An 18,653-nucleotide genomic window follows, 5' to 3' on the forward strand; every position below is an offset into this window, starting at 1 on the left:
GACACTCTCCTGGCCCCCTCTTCAATCTGGCTGAAGAAACCTACCGGGGAATCCAAAGGAAGGGGCCCAAAGAGGGCCCCAAAGAGGCCCTTTCTAAGTATTGCCCCTAATTTCGCGACCAACCCCGGCAATATGCACATAATTGGAAAGACCGTAATTTCCCAAAAAAAAAACCCAAGTAACATTTTTCGATGGGGCCCACCTGGGGCCCACGGGACCCAATTGAAATTTGGGGCCCAATGGGGCGGCCCCTACGATTTTCTTCAAAATTTGCACAGACACTCTCCTGGGCCCCCTCTTCAATCTGGCTGAAGAAACCTACCAGGGAATCCAAAGGAAGGGGCCCAAAGAGGGCCCCAAAGAGGCCCTTTCTAAGTATTGCCCCTAATTTCGCGACCAACCCCGGCAATATGCACATCATTGGAAAGAGCGTAATTTCCCAAACAAAAAACCCAAGTAACATTTTTCGATGGGGCCCACCTGGGGCCCACGGGACCCAATTGAAATTTGGGGCCCAATGGGGCGGCCCCTACGATTTTCTTCAAAATTTGCACAGACACTCTCCTGGGCCCCCTCTTCAATCTGGCTGAAGAAACCTACCGGGGAATCCAAAGGAAGGGGCCCAAAGAGGGCCCCAAAGAGGCCCTTTCTAAGTATTGCCCCTAATTTCGCGACCAACCCCGGCAATATGCACATCATTGGAAAGAGCGTAATTTCCCGAACAAAAAACCCAAGTAACATTTTTCGATGGGGCCCACCTGGGGCCCATGCAACCCAATTGAAATTTGGGGCCCAATGGGGCGGCCCCTACGATTTTCTTCAAAATTTGCACAGACACTCTTCTGGGCCCCCTCTTCAATCTGGCTGAAGAAACCTACCGGGGAATCCAAAGGAAGGGGCCCAAAGAGGGCCCCAAAGAGGCCCTTTCTAAGTATTGCCCCTAATTTCGCCACCAACCCCGGCAATATGCACATTGTTACGATTACTAGAGCTTTATTAAACTTAATTTAAACACGAAGGTAGCACTGTAACCGCTTACTAATGCTCAAAACTCTCGGCCACACAAGCCGGCCGCCCGCCGCCACACAGGTCCGTCGCGAGAAGGACAAACAGCGCCTCTGGCGGCCGGCCGACAAATTACGATCAGCTGATCGACAAAACTGGGTCACCGGATCGGCGCGCGACGGCCGATCGTCAACAGCGGCAGCTGATCCACAACATCCTCCCCTTCAAAAAGTACGGACACCTAGGTCACAGGTGCACACCCGAGGGCCTAACCTGGCGAATACGGTTGCGGGCGTCGCACTGGGCGGCCATAGCGGCTAACAGCAGTTGGCGGACGGATGGGAGTTCCGTCCGGCTCCGAATCCGAACTATCCGAGTCCGACAGAGCACATTCACTTTCAGCGCTACTCGGCGAGTCCACACGACCGGAAACTTCATCGGAGCGGACCGCCAGCAATGGCCCGACAGCGGTCCGACCTAACAGCGGAATACAGGCACCGAGGTCCGGTTCCTCGTCAGACACACTGACAGTGACAGGAACCGTCACACATGTCGCCCGTTCTGAATCGTCCCGCACAGAACTTTCTACTTTCTTCAGGTTACTACCATGCACAAGCACCTGCTTTCGTCCCCGCTTAATCCTATAATCAGGTCGCTGCACTTTGACGACTACATATGGTCCAGTAAAACGAGCGGACAGTTTCCTGCTCTTACCACGCTTCACTGCCTGCACTTTTAGCATCACCGTATCGCCTACTTCAATGTCACTCGTTCCAGCCACAGACGAGCGCGACTGGCTGTCCTGCAGTGACTGATGGGCCTGGTCGCGGTCCACCTCGAGACGGCGCTTCAGGTCACTCACATAATTCGCGTAAGTGTCACACTGCAGCTTATCTGCGTCATCAATGATCTCACTCACAACGGGCACACGCGGGTAAACACCATAAACCAACTCGAACGGCGAATATCCTGTCGTGGTGTGCTGTGAGAACCGATAGGCTGACACACACACACTGACCCACCGGTCCCAATCAGCCTGGTTCTCACTCACATAATGGGTGAGCATATCGCACAGAGTGCGGTTGAACCGCTCGGTTTGACCATTCGTTTGTGGATGGTACGACGTGCATCGTAGCTTTTGGATCCCCAATAGCTCACAAATCCGCTTAACTAGCGCGCTTTCGAAGTTCGTGCCCTGATCTGTCAGAATGCTTTTCGGCACTCCAAAACGAGCAAAGAGCTCCACGAAACAGTCGGCCACGGTCGTGGCCTTCTGGTCAGGAATACAATAGGTCTCCACCCACTTCGTGAACAAGTCCGACACGACTAGAACGTACCTGTTCCCAGCATCTGAACAAGGTAGTGGTCCAAGAATATCTGCCGACCACTGGGAGAACGGCTCCCCTACGACAGGTACACTACCTACACCTTCTCGGTGAGAACGGTTCGGCCTTTTCACCCGCGCGCATCCGAGACATGCACGGCAGTAGTCGCGCACGGTCACTTTCAGGTTATGCCAGTAGTAATGACGCGTGATCTGACTCATCGTACGCTTCAACCCGAAATGCGCCGCCATTGGCACATCGTGAGCAAGGCGTATCACGTGACTCTGCATGCTTAACGGCACGATTATCTGCGGCTCACGGTCTGAAATGGTCTGTCGGTACACGAGGCCATCACGAACAAACAGGCTGTCTCTATCACGCATATAGAACGCACCGACGTCACCAAGTCTCGCATCGTTCGTGCTCCCAGTCCGTAGGCAGTCCATGACAACTGACAGCACCGGGTCCTCCAGCGTCGCCTGCTGCAGCTCTGGCAGGCTGAGCCGGCTAGACGTCGCCTCCGCCCCGACAGCAGCTTCGTCAGCCGCCGAGCTTTTCAGCTCCACAGCTCGGACCGTCGCCGGCACGTCACCTTCGGCCAGCTCACACGAGTCACCATTTGGCACGCAGCCAACACTGACACTGGACAGTCCTTGTTTTGGCACACAGCCAGCACGGTCACCAGACAGTCCCTGTTTTGGCACACAGCCAGCATCACCAGACAGTCCTTGTTTTGGCACACAGCCAACATCAGCAGACAGTCCTTGTTTTGGCACACAGCCAGCACTGTCACCATCACCACAGTCCCTGGACAGTGCGTCCGCGTGGGGAATCGCAGTCCCCGGTCGGTGAACCACCGTAAAGTCATACTGGGACAACTCCATGACCCAGCGAGCCAGCCGACCAGACGGATCCTTTAGGCTCCAGAGCCACTTGAGCGCCTGGTGGTCCGTCACGACGACGAACTCAGTCCCGAGGACGTACCATCGGAACCTGGTCACGGCCCGAATCACAGCGAGCAGCTCGTGCTCAGTCGTCGTGTAGCGCGACTGACAGTCCGTCCACTTTCCCGAAGCGAAGGCGACTGCATACTCGCCATCACCATCACACTGGCTCAGAGTCGCGCCCCAGCCGCGCGAGCACGCATCGGTCGTGATCCGAAACGGCTGCTCCGGGTCCGGCGGCCGGACCACAGGGAAGGCAGCCACCGCCTTCCGGAGATCCTGGAAGCTCCGCTCTGCTGCCTCCGTCCACTCGAACGAGTGCCGGCGAGTCAGATCAGTCAGACCCACCGCACGCACACTGAAGTGAGGAATCAGGTGACGGAAGTAGCCCGCCATCCCCACGAATCGCAGCACCTCCTTCACGCTGCTCGGCCTCTTGTAGGCCGTGATCGCAGCCACGTTGTCGTACGCCGGCCGGATACACCCCTCAGAGATCACGTGAGACAGAAACGTGACCTCAGACTGTGCGAAGCGGCACTTCTGGGGGTTCAGGCGGATCCCGCTCCGCTCGAGCCGCTCGAACACCTCCCTCAGAACAGCGACATGCTGCTCTAGAGTCTCCGTGAAGATGAGTACGTCGTCCAGATACACGACCACTGACTGGTGCAGCAGGTCCTTCAGCACCGTCGTCATCATCCGCTGGTACGTTGCCGGTCCATTGCACATACCAAAGGCCAGGACTTGGTAGCAGAATTGCCCCTGATCGGTGACGAAGGCTGTCTTCTCTTGTGCCGATTCGTCCAGTTTCACTTGCCAGTACGCAGCCTTCTGATCGAGCTGCGAGAAGACACGGCACTTGGGACCGATCGACGCCAGCAGCGACTCTATCCTAGGTAGAGGAAAAGAGTCTTTCACGGTGCAGCGGTTCAGCTCCCTGAAGTCAGTACATACTCGAAAGCTCTTGCTTCCCTTCTTCTTTACAAGAAGCACCGGGCTCGCGTACGGGCTGGCACACTCCCGTATCACGCCCATTGACAGCATGTCCGCGATCTGCTGGTTGGCAGTCTCTCGTAGAGCCGGCGGAATCGGGTACGGCTTCTTTTTCCGCGGCTCCTCCATCAGCTCTATGCGATGTTCGACAGCTGTGACTCGTCCGAGCTGCCCTGGCGAGCTGAACACGTCCGACTGGTCCAGCACCGCCTTCAGCTTCTCCTGATCCACTGTTGACAGGTGAGACAGGTCAGCCTGTGTCTTCACCTGGTCCAGGAACGGCATCACCTCCTCGTCCAGACTGTCCTCGAAGTCCTCCACCGCACCATCTGTCACCACACACCGGCACACGGTGGCGGCCGGCTCTCTAACCTCCTGTCCAAAACACGAGAGCACACCGGTACTGAAGTTGACAGCCACTTCAGCCGCCTTTAGAAAGTCTGTGCCGAGTAGCACACAGTCACTGCACTCGGCGACCAGGACCTCCATGGTCACCTCACCTGCAGTGCCTGGCACATGCAGAACCACATCTGCAGCTCCGTGAACATGGAGACTTTCCTGTCCAGCTCCCACCACAGCCTTTCGGCTGTGTCGCAGCTGCAGCTGACACCTGTCGGCCGTCGATCGCGACAGAAGCGTCCGCTCGCTGCCGCTGTCCACGACTGCATCCTGCACTAGCCGTCCATTCACCGTCACGTCCAGCTTCAACGTCGAACCGACAACCACTCGCCTGTTGGCCGTCACAGCTCCTGGTCCTGCACCACTGGTGCCAGCACCACCACTGGTGCCACCACTGGCACCACCTCGGTTACCACCACTGGCACAGTATCGACTGATGTGCCCCACACCTCCGCACTTATAGCACTTAATGCCCTTTGAGCCGCCTGACCGGCTCCCTCCTTTGCACTGTTTGGCAATATGTCCCATCTGGCCACACGAATAACACTTTCGACTCACAGATCTTCCAGTCTCCTGGCAGCGCCTCGCTGCTGACCTCTGCTTGCCATGGAGCAGAGTCATGTGAGTCACCAGCTGGTCCAGCGAGGACAGGTCGCCCTCTCCCAGCTTGTGCGACCAGGCCTCTGGCGCACCCTTAATCGCCTGTACGATGGTCATGCGGTCCAGAGACTCAGCTGTCAGCTCTGGCATGACCTGCTGAATCTGACTCTTCAGCGCTTCTACGTACTCCCGCGGAGTCTCGCCTGGCTGCAGACGACGCTGGTCCAGCCCTTGAAGGATCTGCCCCTTCATCACCTCCGGCGTCAGGAGATGCAGCACCTTTTGTTCAGCAGCACTGACTGTAGCATCCCGTTCAGCAGCCTGTACTTCTGCCTCAACCCGGTCGGCCACCCAGGCCGCCCGCCTGCACGAGCCAAGGGCATAACAGATCAAGTCCAGGGCCACCACGCCCGACAGGTTTTTCAAGCTCGCAAAACGCCGAAACTGCTTGAAGAAACGCCGTGGTTCGGCGTACTCGAACACGGGGAGGGGCAGGCTCAGTGCCCCAGTCGCCCCGGCACTCGTGTCCACCGAGTTATCCATCACCGGTCCCGTATCACACAGATTATCCGTCCGGTATCCGTTCACTCAGTTTGTTTACATCATCACACTGGGCGCCGCCATGACACACCTGACCGGTGGCGCCACCCGCGGAATAGTCCCGAAGCTTCCCTGTGACGTCACGTCCGGCTAACGCTCTTCCCGCTGCCGGCCGACGCCATCTTCGATGATCTTCGGCACACTGATCGGTTTCGCTCACGCCGACTGCGGCACGCGGCGACGGTTATAATCCCACCGCTGAATGTTACGATTACTAGAGCTTTATTAAACTTAATTTAAACACGAAGGTAGCACTGTAACCGCTTACTAATGCTCAAAACTCTCGGCCACACAAGCCGGCCGCCCGCCGCCACACAGGTCCGTCGCGAGAAGGACAAACAGCGCCTCTGGCGGCCGGCCGACAAATTACGATCAGCTGATCGACAAAACTGGGTCACCGGATCGGCGCGCGACGGCCGATCGTCAACAGCGGCAGCTGATCCACAACAACATCATTGGAAAGAGCGTAATTTCCCAAACAAAAAACCCAAGTAACATTTTTCGATGGGGCCCACCTGGGGCCCACGGGACCCAATTGAAATTTGGGGCCCATTGGGGCGGCCCCTACGATTTTCTTCAAAATTTGCACAGACACTCTCCTGGGCCCCCTCTTCAATCTGGCTGAAGAAACCTACCGGGGAATCCAAAGGAAGGGCCCAAAGAGGGCCCCAAAGAGGCCCTTTCTAAGCATTGCCCCTGATTTCGCGACCAACCCCGGCAATATGCACATCATTCCCCGGTAGGTTTTTTCAGCCAGATTGAAGAGGGGGCCCAGGAGAGTGTCTGTGCAAATTTTGAAGAAAATCGTAGGGGCCGCCCCATTGGGCCCCAAATTTCAATTGGGTCCCGTGGGCCCCAGGTGGGCCCCATCGAAAAATGTTACTTGGATTTTTTGTTTGGGAAATTACGCTCTTTCCAATGATGTGCATATTGCCGGGGTTGGTCGCAAAATTAGGGGCAATACTTAGAAAGGGCCTCTTTGGGGCCCTCTTTGGGCCCCTTCCTTTGGATTCCCCGGTAGGTTTCTTCAGCCAGATTGAAGAGGGGGCCCAGGAGAGTGTCTGTGCAAATTTTGAAGAAAATCGTAGGGGCCGCCCCATTGGGCCCCAAATTTCAATTGGGTCCCGTGGGCCCCAGGTGGGCCCCATCGAAAAATGTTACTTGGGTTTTTTGTTTGGGAAATTACGCTCTTTCCAATGATGTGCATATTGCCGGGGTTGGTCGCGAAATTAGGGGCAATACTTAGAAAGGGCCTCTTTGGGGCCCTCTTTGGGCCCCTTCCTTTGGATTCCCCGGTAGGTTTCTTCAGCCAGATTGAAGAGGGGGCCCAGGAGAGTGTCTGTGCAAATTTTGAAGAAAATCGTAGGGGCCGCCCCATTGGGCCCCAAATTTCAATTGGGTCCCGTGGGCCCCAGGTGGGCCCCATCGAAAAATGTTACTTGGGTTTTTTGTTTGGGAAATTACGCTCTTTCCAATGATGTGCATATTGCCGGGGTTGGTCGCAAAATTAGGGGCAATACTTAGAAAGGGCCTCTTTGGGGCCCTCTTTGGGCCCCTTCCTTTGGATTCCCCGGTAGGTTTCTTCAGCCAGATTGAAGAGGGGGCCCAGGAGAGTGTCTGTGCAAATTTTGAAGAAAATCGTAGGGGCCGCCCCATTGGGCCCCAAATTTCAATTGGGTCCCGTGGGCCCCAGGTGGGCCCCATCGAAAAATGTTACTTGGGTTTTTTGTTTGGGAAATTACGCTCTTTCCAATGATGTGCATATTGCCGGGGTTGGTCGCGAAATTAGGGGCAATACTTAGAAAGGGCCTCTTTGGGGCCCTCTTTGGGCCCCTTCCTTTGGATTCCCCGGTAGGTTTCTTCAGCCAGATTGAAGAGGGGGCCCAGGAGAGTGTCTGTGCAAATTTTGAAGAAAATCGTAGGGGCCGCCCCATTGGGCCCCAAATTTCAATTGGGTCCCGTGGGCCCCAGGTGGGCCCCATCGAAAAATGTTACTTGGGTTTTTTGTTTGGGAAATTACGCTCTTTCCAATGATGTGCATATTGTCGGGGTTGGTCGCAAAATTAGGGGCAATACTTAGAAAGGGCCTCTTTGGGGCCCTCTTTGGGCCCCTTCCTTTGGATTCCCCGGTAGGTTTCTTCAGCCAGATTGAAGAGGGGGCCCAGGAGAGTGTCTGTGCAAATTTTGAAGAAAATCGTAGGGGCCGCCCCATTGGGCCCCAAATTTCAATTGGGTCCCGTGGGCCCCAGGTGGGCCCCATCGAAAAATGTTACTTGGGTTTTTTGTTTGGGAAATTACGCTCTTTCCAATGATGTGCATATTGCCGGGGTTTGTCGCGAAATTAGGGGCAATACTTAGAAAGGGCCTCTTTGGGGCCCTCTTTGGGCCCCTTCCTTTGGATTCCCCGGTAGGTTTCTTCAGCCAGATTGAAGAGGGGCCCAGGAGAGTGTCTGTGCAAATTTTGAAGAAAATCGTAGGGGCCGCCCCATTGGGCCCCAAATTTCAATTGGGTCCCGTGGGCCCCAGGTGGGCCCCATCGAAAAATGTTACTTGGGTTTTTTGTTTGGGAAATTACGCTCTTTCCAATGATGTGCATATTGCCGGGGTTGGTCGCAAAATTAGGGGCAATACTTAGAAAGGGCCTCTTTGGGGCCCTCTTTGGGCCCCTTCCTTTGGATTCCCCGGTAGGTTTCTTCAGCCAGATTGAAGAGGGGGCCCAGGAGAGTGTCTGTGCAAATTTTGAAGAAAATCGTAGGGGCCGCCCCATTGGGCCCCAAATTTCAATTGGGTCCCGTGGGCCCCAGGTGGGCCCCATCGAAAAATGTTACTTGGGTTTTTTGTTTGGGAAATTACGCTCTTTCCAATGATGTGCATATTGCCGGGGTTTGTCGCGAAATTAGGGGCAATACTTAGAAAGGGCCTCTTTGGGGCCCTCTTTGGGCCCCTTCCTTTGGATTCCCCGGTAGGTTTCTTCAGCCAGATTGAAGAGGGGGCCCAGGAGAGTGTCTGTGCAAATTTTGAAGAAAATCGTAGGGGCCGCCCCATTGGGCCCCAAATTTCAATTGGGTCCCGTGGGCCCCAGGTGGGCCCCATCGAAAAATGTTACTTGGGTTTTTTGTTTGGGAAATTACGCTCTTTCCAATGATGTGCATATTGCCGGGGTTGGTCGCAAAATTAGGGGCAATACTTAGAAAGGGCCTCTTTGGGGCCCTCTTTGGGCCCCTTCCTTTGGATTCCCCGGTAGGTTTCTTCAGCCAGATTGAAGAGGGGGCCCAGGAGAGTGTCTGTGCAAATTTTGAAGAAAATCGTAGGGGCCGCCCCATTGGGCCCCAAATTTCAATTGGGTCCCGTGGGCCCCAGGTGGGCCCCATCGAAAAATGTTACTTGGGTTTTTTGTTTGGGAAATTACGCTCTTTCCAATGATGTGCATATTGCCGGGGTTGGTCGCGAAATTAGGGGCAATACTTAGAAAGGGCCTCTTTGGGGCCCTCTTTGGGCCCCTTCCTTTGGATTCCCCGGTAGGTTTCTTCAGCCAGATTGAAGAGGGGGCCCAGGAGAGTGTCTGTGCAAATTTTAAAGAAAATCGTAGGGGCCGCCCCATTGGGCCCCAAATTTCAATTGGGTCCCGTGGGCCCCAGGTGGGCCCCATCGAAAAATGTTACTTGGGTTTTTTGTTTGGGAAATTACGCTCTTTCCAATGATGTGCATATTGCCGGGGTTGGTCGCAAAATTAGGGGCAATACTTAGAAAGGGCCTCTTTGGGGCCCTCTTTGGGCCCCTTCCTTTGGATTCCCCGGTAGGTTTCTTCAGCCAGATTGAAGAGGGGGCCCAGGAGAGTGTCTGTGCAAATTTTGAAGAAAATCGTAGGGGCCGCCCCATTGGGCCCCAAATTTCAATTGGGTCCCGTGGGCCCCAGGTGGGCCCCATCGAAAAATGTTACTTGGGTTTTTTGTTTGGGAAATTACGCTCTTTCCAATGATGTGCATATTGCTGGATTTTGTCGATGTTATAGGCCTGAAATTGTTGAAAACGTTTATTTATGCCCCGAGGGCATACTCCCGGGCCCATATATTTGAAGCTGTTTTGTTCGGTTCAGGGGGGCGCTAGCCCCCTAAATTTGGTACCGTTGTACGTAAAATTTTGTCCTCTTTCGAATGACGTGCATTTTTAGCTGTTTTGACGGCTAGAAGTAGGATTTTCAAAGTTCGTCGATTGTGCCCTGAGGGCATACTGTTTTTTGGGATTTGTGGCCCCCCTGATGGATTCCCCGCATTTTGGCACTAGGATTTTCGATAGAGGACACCATTCTGCACCTCTCCACCAAAATTCAGCGAAATCGTAGGGGCCGTCGATCCCTGCTGAATCCCTGCTGAACCCCTGCTGAATCCCTGCTAACTTCCGTTACATAACATTTTGATTTGTGATAGCGATTCGTTTTGGATTCGTTTGCGTGCACGTGTTTTCTGTGGAGGTGAGATTGCCAAGATGCTTGGTATACGCCGATATTTGGCGTATTTCTGTTGTTGTTGAAATTGGCTGTTGGCATGTGTTCCATTTTTTTGTTAGTGTTGTCTTACTTCACAAAGTATTCAATAGAAGTGATAAAATAAGAGGCACACAATAGGCTAGGCAACATTTTTTAATGTATGAGATGCTTTCACACTCCTTTTCTTTTCCAGCTATAACCATGTCATTTAAGAATTTGAAGCTATCTGATTGGGCTCTAAATCAGCTCAACACTCTTGGTGAGTTGCAGTGCAGCAATTAGCATTGGACACATTGGCCCCACCTTGACGCAGACTGCTTGAAGCAGTGTCCCATTTTTTTCAGCCATGGCCAGGTCTGTAGAGTCAATGGATTTTCAGTGCCTCTGATTTTGTCTCCAGCTTTGAAAAACTGGCTCAGACTCCAGGCAAAACTGTTGACTGGCTCAGGCTGACTTCAACTCTGACTCTGACTCCTGGCAGAGCTTCTGAGTCTGGATTTTTGATGACTAGCATTGTTTTTTCCCAAAATTGGCTGACTCCAACTCTATTCACAACTTGACTCTGACTGACTTCAACTATGACTCTGCAGCCCTGGCCAATGACCATGGGCCCATGGCTTGTATATATTTGTGCCTGATATTCTGGAAAGTTTTCTACATCTCATGGCAAAGTTTTGTTCATGGCAATGACAAATTTATTGGGCAAGCTATGACTCCATGCAGGACCTGATTTGTGTCCTCTTGACCATTTTCAGCTGCTGAAGGATTTTCTGATAGGTACACAATAGAATGTAGGATGACTAAATTCACCATAACAGGTGACTCTGAAGTCTGAATGTGTTACTTGGCTAGATACTGTCTTTCCTGTTCATTGTTCACCACTGAAATTCCAGAAACTTAGTAGTCCCAGCTCAGCCAGCTCTCATTTGATATATTTAGTTAGTAAATGATCATTTCATGTCATGCTCTGCCTCATGTTGTTTACATTGGATAGAAGTAGCTCTGATGGAGGCAGAATTGTGTGTACTTTATAGACATAACAGGTTTAGCCTTTATTACACATGTACTGCATGTTTGGTTTGTGCTTGATTTTGAAACTATTTCGATTTTGCAGGGCTGAAAACTCCCACAGATGTGCAGCTGAAAACAATACCAAAAATATTGGAGGGATATGACTGCATTGCCTGTGCCAAGACTGGATCGGGGAAAACCCTGGCATTTGCCTTACCTATCCTGGAAAAGCTCAGCCAGGACCCATTTGGTGAGCTGATGAGATATGCTGCCATAGGCGATCATCAATATGAAGTAGTCTCTTAAAGCAGTTGCTTAGGCTCTAGGTATATTCTGTGCAGTCAGTCACTGTATTGTTGAACTCAATGCTGCTTGTAAGCATAAAGCATAATCATCATTTGTGATGGACAGCCCTGACCACACAAATTTATCAAACTGTAGTTGCAGTACTTGCCTATGTTATTGCAAACAATTCATTAGTACTTTGGGTTATCCAACTATTTTGTGTGCTATTCAATAAGTAAGCAAACCCTCACAGGCCTCTGAAAACGAACGACCACCCCGCTGACGCCCCTTGCGGCGCGCTCAGGTATTTTCGCGCTGGTGCTGACGCCGACGCGGGAGCTGGCGCTGCAGATCGCCGACCAGTTTCGGCTGGTGGGACGGCCGATCGGGCTGCAGGACGCCGTCGTGATCGGCGGCCAGGACATGGTGGAGCAGGGCACGCTGCTGCAGCAGCGGCCCCACGTCGTCATCGCCACGCCCGGCAGGTGAGGAACTCGAACAATCATTTTGATTTCATTAACGATAATTTTACGTACTCGGAGGGACTCGCCCAAACTTCGCGTAGTTGAGGCTCAGTAGTGGTTCATGAATGGTAAATCAACTCTTTGTATTTTATATCATTCTGTCCTAGCGCAGACATTATAATTGTGCTAAATGCTGGGAGTCCCTTAATTCCCTCTGACCCATCTGGCTGTCTCTCTCCAGTCTCCCAGACTTGTTGACTGACGGCTCTGACCCGCCTGTTGCCAGGCTGGTGGACCACCTGACTGCCTGTAACACGTTCTCACTGAAGCGGGTCCGTTTCCTGGTACTGGACGAAGCGGACCGCCTGATCGCCGGCCGCTTCGACGCCGACCTGGCCACCATCATGGCGGCGCTGCCGAAGCGCCGGCAGACGCTGCTCTTCAGCGCCACGTGCAACGACACGCTCCGCCAGCTGGAGAGCATCGCTAATAACGAGGTGAGCGCGGGAGTACCGCGCCGCGGGGAGGGCAGTGGATGGGCGGGGAAAGAGAGGTGAGCGCGTGCCGCCGATAGTTCGGGTCTGCCGCCGGAACATCAAGGACTGGACGAGTAGAGTGGAAGCGATTATACCGAGAGCCTGAATAACCTCTTGAGCCCACACACTGTTATCCCGCACGCTGTCGCTCCCTTATCCTCTCACATCCACGTTCCCGACCCACCGTCATATGACTGACCATCTCTCCACTCTGTCTCTCCTGCAGTGTTTTTACTACGAGAACATGGGCGAGGTGGCCACCGTGGACCAGCTGCTGCAGGAGTATGTGCTGTGCGCGCGCGACGTCAAGGACCCCACGCTGGTTCACCTGGTCCATCAGTTTCTGGAGAACAAGACCGGACAGGTGATCGTCTTCACCAACAAGTGCAGGTCAGCTGGACAGTGGACGGAGCACGCTCAGCTAGGTAGAAGGGTCAAATCTAACTCTTACGCAGGCCTGACATGATTGCTCCTTGTTTAACTAATTCATTTTTTTACGACTTATGCAAAGACAAAGGGTGTCTGATTATCGTGTAATGAGTGTTTCCTACAGGTGCATCCACAGCTGTAGTGAATCCATGTAGTGAGCCGTGCCTGCCCTCGATACTATGTTAGCGTCACCGTACTCCTTAAGTGTATGAGGTGCTAATGTTTTCGATTTCCGTTGTCGTTAGGGCGAGCACGGTGCTGTCGATGACGCTGAACAGGATGGGCGTGCCGGCGATCGCGCTGCACTCTCAGATCAAACAGCGCGAGCGGACCGCCTCGCTGGCCAAGTTCAAATCGAACACGATCCGGGTGCTGTTCACCACCGACGTCGGTAGCAGAGGTGAGGTCGAGCGAGCAGACAGCGCGACTTTGAACGAGCCACCGCCAATAGGCGGCGGGGACAGGACTGTCAAAAGTCCGTCGATCGGGTTCTGTCTTGTTAACCATTATGCATTCTCAATCAGAAGATGGATTGACTATAGACAGTAACCGGGTTATTACTTTCTTCGGCAATATTGTTCGATTGTCTTCGACGTAAAAAATGATGCCTTGTATTTCAAGTTCAGTGCGCTGTATAGCTACCAAGACTGTCATCACCGCTGATCCCATCAGCCGTGACGTCAGCCCTCGCTTGATTACACAGGACTGGACATCCCGCTGGTCGATATGATTATCAACTACGACCTGCCGACCATCCCCAAGGAGTACATCCACCGCGTGGGCCGGACGGCGCGTGCCGGCCGACGCGGCCAGGCCGTCTCGCTGGTCACACCGACCGACCTGCACCTGATGAAGGAGATTGAGACCACCATCGGGCGCGAGCTGCAGCAGCGTGAGGTGGACGGTACGCAGACCGGGGTGGACAGGGGAGGGGGGTGGATGGAGGGATCGCACAGAGGGTACAATGGGTGGTCGAGGGAGAGCGTGGTCAGTGGGCGATCAGTGGGTGGACGAGATGGAAATCTAATGGGGAGGGAGGTCGATGTTGGTCAAGGGCAATTCATAATTGCGTCCGAAAATGTCATGCGTGATTTGCAGTTGTTACGCAATGAAAAAATAACGTTTATTGATGAGTGCGTGAGAGAAGATGGGCGTCTCACATTTAATCTAACTAGCAACTCGCTGCAACTAATCCCACTGACCCAATCGTTACACCCCCGGTGCGCGCACGGCCTGCCGGCCGTCTCTGAATTTCTCGTCCCCTCGTCCCCACAGACAAGGAGGTGTTGGCCATTCTGACCGAGGTGCAGGTGACCAAGAGGGCGCAGGAGCTGAAGGTCACAGACAGCGAGATCGTCGAGCGACGGCGCATCAACAAGCTCAAGGACCTGATCATGGAAGGTATGCGCCCGGAGGAGGCTGAGCGAGTGCTGGAGAACAAAGAGAAGGGCGCCGCCAAACGGAAACGAAACGATGACGGTGCCGGAGAGGGAAAGCAGGCGAAAGGAAGTGGGAAGAAGGCAGGCAAAGTGAAAAGGGTGAAAAAGCAGGCGTGATAGTGTTTGATTTTGTGACTGTTTTCACTTGTTGGATTGTGGGAAGTGTTATGAGTGCGCTTATGTCGCGAGTGCTGGTGGGCTCATATTCTCATTGTCGTGGGTGTGTGTGTTCGTGGTGTCGATATATCGTCACTGTCGAGGTCAGGTCGGGGCATGATATCTCTTGAGAGATTGGAGATGCGGATGGAGATCCGAGACATCGCTTTATTCTGTTGATATGCTGAAGTAGGCCGAACATAACGTTTGGGAACATTTTTGGCCGCAAACAAACTAAAATTACTATAGAATTAAATTACATTTCATCACTGCTTACATGCCGCATATAAAATATATGTCATCTTGTATTTTCTTTATTTCATGCGACAAAAGTCATCATCCACGGATCCATGCGAGCGATCTCAGGCGCTACTGTCATGTCCTCTACACACACAAATACTTGAATAACTTATTTGATTTCGTGCATTTCACTAAAGCTCAATAAAAGTTTGATTGTATGCGAAGAAAATACGACTTGAAATGCATCACGATGATTGAAGCATTTCGAGCAATATCCCCTGAATCCGGAGGTAAAGTATTGCACAGCACACAAACCAAGTCAAATATTACTACAAAGGAAGTTCGGGCATTCAGATCTAAGCAAATCTAAAAATAAATCAGTGCGCGATTGTATATAGATCTGGCGCCGCCGTCTGTACGCGAGGAGGCACAGAGAAGGCGTGTCATGCTAAGCTACTACCACACCGCACATCTAGTCTCAGCTAGTCGCCGCATATCACTGAGGTGCCGAAACCCGACCAGATCGGGTGACTAGACCAGTTTCGGGCCAACACACGAGCGCCGTGAGGACACGCTTCAAACGAGGAACACGACTGTGAATCATCGGGGGTCGGAGTCTGGGACACAGAGCGGTTCAGTGTCCACCCCTCGGGCTGCCGGCGGTCCAGTCGAAGACGCCGCTGCCGAGCGCCGCCCGGGCACGGAGCAGGCACACCCCGGTCTGCAGTACACCCCGGCGCGGTCATCACCCTGGGTCAATACAGCAGTATGATCCGACCTCAGCAGCCACAATAGGGCGCCGACCGTGGACCATCCCAGTGGGCTGTAGACTGTCAGATCTGGAAATGACGGACCCCCTTCCAAACCTTTCACAACACTGCCTGTCATGGCTATTCCACCAGTAAGTCACTTCTTAAATATGCTTAGGCTGTCTACATTCAGAATATCAACCGGCAAGTATGCACACTGAGGAAACAAGCTGTACCAGTGGCACTGAGCGGGGCACGCTGTCTCACCTTCCTAACACTCACTGAGCTGCGCAGACGCGCGCGCCGTCCTGACACTCGGCCCGGGGACGGAGTCAGTTCACTGATCAGTGATCACCTGTCCGACAGTCAGGGCCGCCCTGCCCGCTACGCCGGCTCCGCCAGCAGCCGTAGGTCCACCACCAGTGAGAAGTGGTCGCTGGGATAGGTGAGACTGGGCGCGCGCCGCGGGCCCAGCGCCTCGCCTGTGGGCGCCGGCAGCAGAGCCGTCACCGCGAACCGTCCCACCGAAATGAACACGTAGTCGAGCGTGTGACACACCTCGCCGGTGGCGCGGATCTTCCAGGTGGTGTATCGGGGCTCGGCGCCGGCCGCCTGCCGGTAGGCGGAGACCAGCGGCAGCCGGCCGGCGCCCGTCACCGCGCCGTACACCGGCTCCGTCGGCTCGGCGTTAAAGTCGCCGCAGAGCAGCACGGGCCGGCCGGCGGCCAGCGGCGCCACGAACGCCATCAGGTCGCGGCCCTGCTCCAAGCGCACGGCGCTGTTGAGCGCGCCCGGCCGCGCCTTCAGGTGCGTGGTGGTCACACACAGCTCGCGGCCCGAGCGGCGCTCCCGCAGCAGGCACAGCACTGCCACCTGGCGGCACGGCGGTGGAGTAACATCGGGTTAGAATGGTGCAGTTAGCACGGCGACCATGGTGTTATTACAGTGGCGAGTGAGAGGGAACGAAGATATTCCGACAACAAGACGAACATTTTAAACCGACAGTCGGTTAATGCCAGCGATTTGGATCTACACAGCAACAACTTCCGACAGGTCATAATGCTGCGAAAATAAACCCAGAAGGTTGAGCGGTCTATCGTGGTTTTCATGTTTGTGGAACAGCTACTCCACCGTACCTGGTTGCTCTGCACCTTCCACACGTCGATGACTTTGGTCACGGTCTGCAGCAGCTCGAACCGGTCCGTACGGTAGAACAGCGCGCAGCCGTCCGGCCCGTTGTTGGACTTGATGCTGAGACAGGGCGAGCTCGGCTTCGGGAAGAAGGTGCCCTCGTAGCCCATAGTGCCGAGTCCCCTCTGCAGGAACTTGAAGTGGTCCACCTCCTGAGGCAGGGCAAGTGGGACATGAGGGGGTAAAATGTTTGTATTCAGTCATTTTAAGCGTTTCCACATCGATGCTTTCAAAGAACATCAGCAAACACGAATAAGCAAGTGTCCAACCAGAGCTATCCGATGTTTAAGAGATCGTTGCGTCGCTCAGTGGCCCACCTGTAGCCCGATGATGTCGGGGGAGTAGTGCGCTATCTCCTCCAGAATGCGGTAGCGCCGGTTACCCCAGTCCAGATCACAGGCGGGACACTGAGTGAAGTTGTCATTGTGCACACCCAGAGCTGTAACGCACAGTAAGGGTCAACGAAGGGTAGCGTGCGGGCTCCATAACAGCAGCAAGCTTTCCCTAGCGTTTATAGCGTTTGTCTTTCTCCGTGTTTGTCTTTCTCTGCACCATCCCTCTTCCCTCCCTGCCTTCTCATATCGCTTTGGTCATCTTACAGCAAGAGACAGTTTACAAGTAAGTTTCACAACCACGTCCCGCAGGGTAGTGTCATGACTCATGCTCTACCAACCCAGGCTGTGTTTTTCACGCTTTCAAAGGATTCACACGTCAGTTTGAGAAAATGCTAGGAGTCAGACTAACCATGCATTTCAGGGTCCACACATTTCACAGTCTGTCACACCAGTTGACTAATAAAAGGAAACTATGCCTACACTGCATGCTAGCCTAACCTTGTGACAGCAGGTTCCATTGCATGATGCGGATATTGCCGGTGAGGCACTGTTCCGCAGGCGGTGGGTATTCCACAAGCTGGCGGGTCAGCAGTGGCGGCAGGCTCTTCAGCTGCTGCTGACAGTGACGCTCCATCTCCTCTGGAGTCATGTGGTCAGATGGAAATGTCACCCCGTCATCCTCAGTGTCCTGGCTGTCATGACTCTTTGGTGCAGCTGTAAGACTGCCCAGCCTGAAAATATAAATGCAAAATGGTTTGACAAGGATGAATCTAGGATGTACATGGGTATATTATTGCAAACATAAGTAGGTACTTACAATACACCTAATGATAATGCGCAGTAACCCCACTCAACTTGGTATTGATAGGGCGGATGTCACATGAAGGTTTCCCAGCCAATGAGAGGCGCTATACCCGGAGGTGCTTCTTTCTAACAAAACCTTAACATAACTGACCTGACCTGACCTGACCTAACCTAACAGTACGTCTGCAGCAGACGTCTACTGGTGCCTCTACTGATGGCAACAACTTCAGCTTTGAGGTTATTTGGTGAGATAACTCAATATCATCATATACTAATATGCAGTGCATATTAGCAGGGATTTATGAATATGCCAAAGTCAAAGAATGTATCATGAAGTTTTAAGTTGTTTTTCAGAATGGCTAGCTAGGTAGGTACCTACCAAAGTTATATGAAACACACCTTGGAACAGTAATCCAGTCCTTGAGCTTTGTTAATATGTCCATTTCCAGCCAGAAAAAAAATCAATCTAAATCCAGTAAAGATAATAACACAATAATAAAATAAAGCAGCCCAGCGCAATGCAAAGCAACCCCCCTGCTAATAATAATGGCCCTGCTGCTAGTGTGATGCCTGCGTGATACCCGTGATACCAATTCTGTGGCCTTGAGAACCAGTTGGTAAGAAAACACTTTGTTTTTGAAGGGATTCCCCTGTGGTAAGAGGCT

The 18,653-nt window shown here is 53.3% G+C and overlaps 2 protein-coding genes across 10 annotated transcripts; one reads left to right on the top strand and one right to left on the bottom strand.

Annotated features, from left to right (window-relative positions):
* The first annotated feature begins 10,063 nt into the window (after positions 1 to 10,063).
* Positions 10,064 to 15,127, top strand: LOC122382246 (probable ATP-dependent RNA helicase DDX49). 7 transcript variants are annotated; one of them, XM_043367348.1, is made up of 9 exons: positions 10,064 to 10,334; positions 10,543 to 10,608; positions 11,464 to 11,610; positions 11,950 to 12,130; positions 12,396 to 12,606; positions 12,872 to 13,035; positions 13,320 to 13,474; positions 13,778 to 13,978; positions 14,350 to 15,127. In XM_043367348.1, exons 2-9 carry the CDS (start codon positions 10,551 to 10,553, stop codon positions 14,628 to 14,630), a joined length of 1,398 nt encoding a protein of 465 aa, XP_043223283.1. In that variant the 5' UTR covers positions 10,064 to 10,334; positions 10,543 to 10,550; the 3' UTR covers positions 14,631 to 15,127. The 7 variants fall into 7 exon arrangements, with proteins under 7 accessions (XP_043223283.1, XP_043223323.1, XP_043223272.1 ...); XM_043367388.1 differs by having other exon boundaries at positions 10,292 to 10,296; XM_043367337.1 differs by having other exon boundaries at positions 10,332 to 10,355.
* On the bottom strand, positions 14,957 to 18,590 carry LOC122382293 (nocturnin-like). 3 transcript variants are annotated; one of them, XM_043367473.1, is made up of 6 exons: positions 18,388 to 18,558; positions 17,683 to 17,915; positions 17,167 to 17,288; positions 16,795 to 17,001; positions 16,323 to 16,531; positions 14,957 to 16,265 (listed from the first exon to the last, which is right to left on the bottom strand). In XM_043367473.1, exons 1-6 carry the CDS (start codon positions 18,429 to 18,431, stop codon positions 16,043 to 16,045), a joined length of 1,038 nt encoding a protein of 345 aa, XP_043223408.1. In that variant the 5' UTR covers positions 18,432 to 18,558; the 3' UTR covers positions 14,957 to 16,042. The 3 variants fall into 3 exon arrangements, with proteins under 3 accessions (XP_043223408.1, XP_043223399.1, XP_043223416.1); XM_043367464.1 differs by having other exon boundaries at positions 14,957 to 16,531; positions 18,388 to 18,590; XM_043367481.1 differs by having other exon boundaries at positions 14,957 to 16,531; positions 17,683 to 17,823.
* Positions 18,591 to 18,653: the final 63 nt, after the last annotated feature.

The sequence above is a fragment of the Amphibalanus amphitrite genome, unplaced genomic scaffold (genome assembly GCF_019059575.1).
Source record: "Amphibalanus amphitrite isolate SeventyFive unplaced genomic scaffold, NRLGWU_Aamphi_draft 000011F_arrow, whole genome shotgun sequence".
Taxonomy (NCBI): Eukaryota; Metazoa; Arthropoda; class Thecostraca; order Balanomorpha; family Balanidae; genus Amphibalanus; species Amphibalanus amphitrite.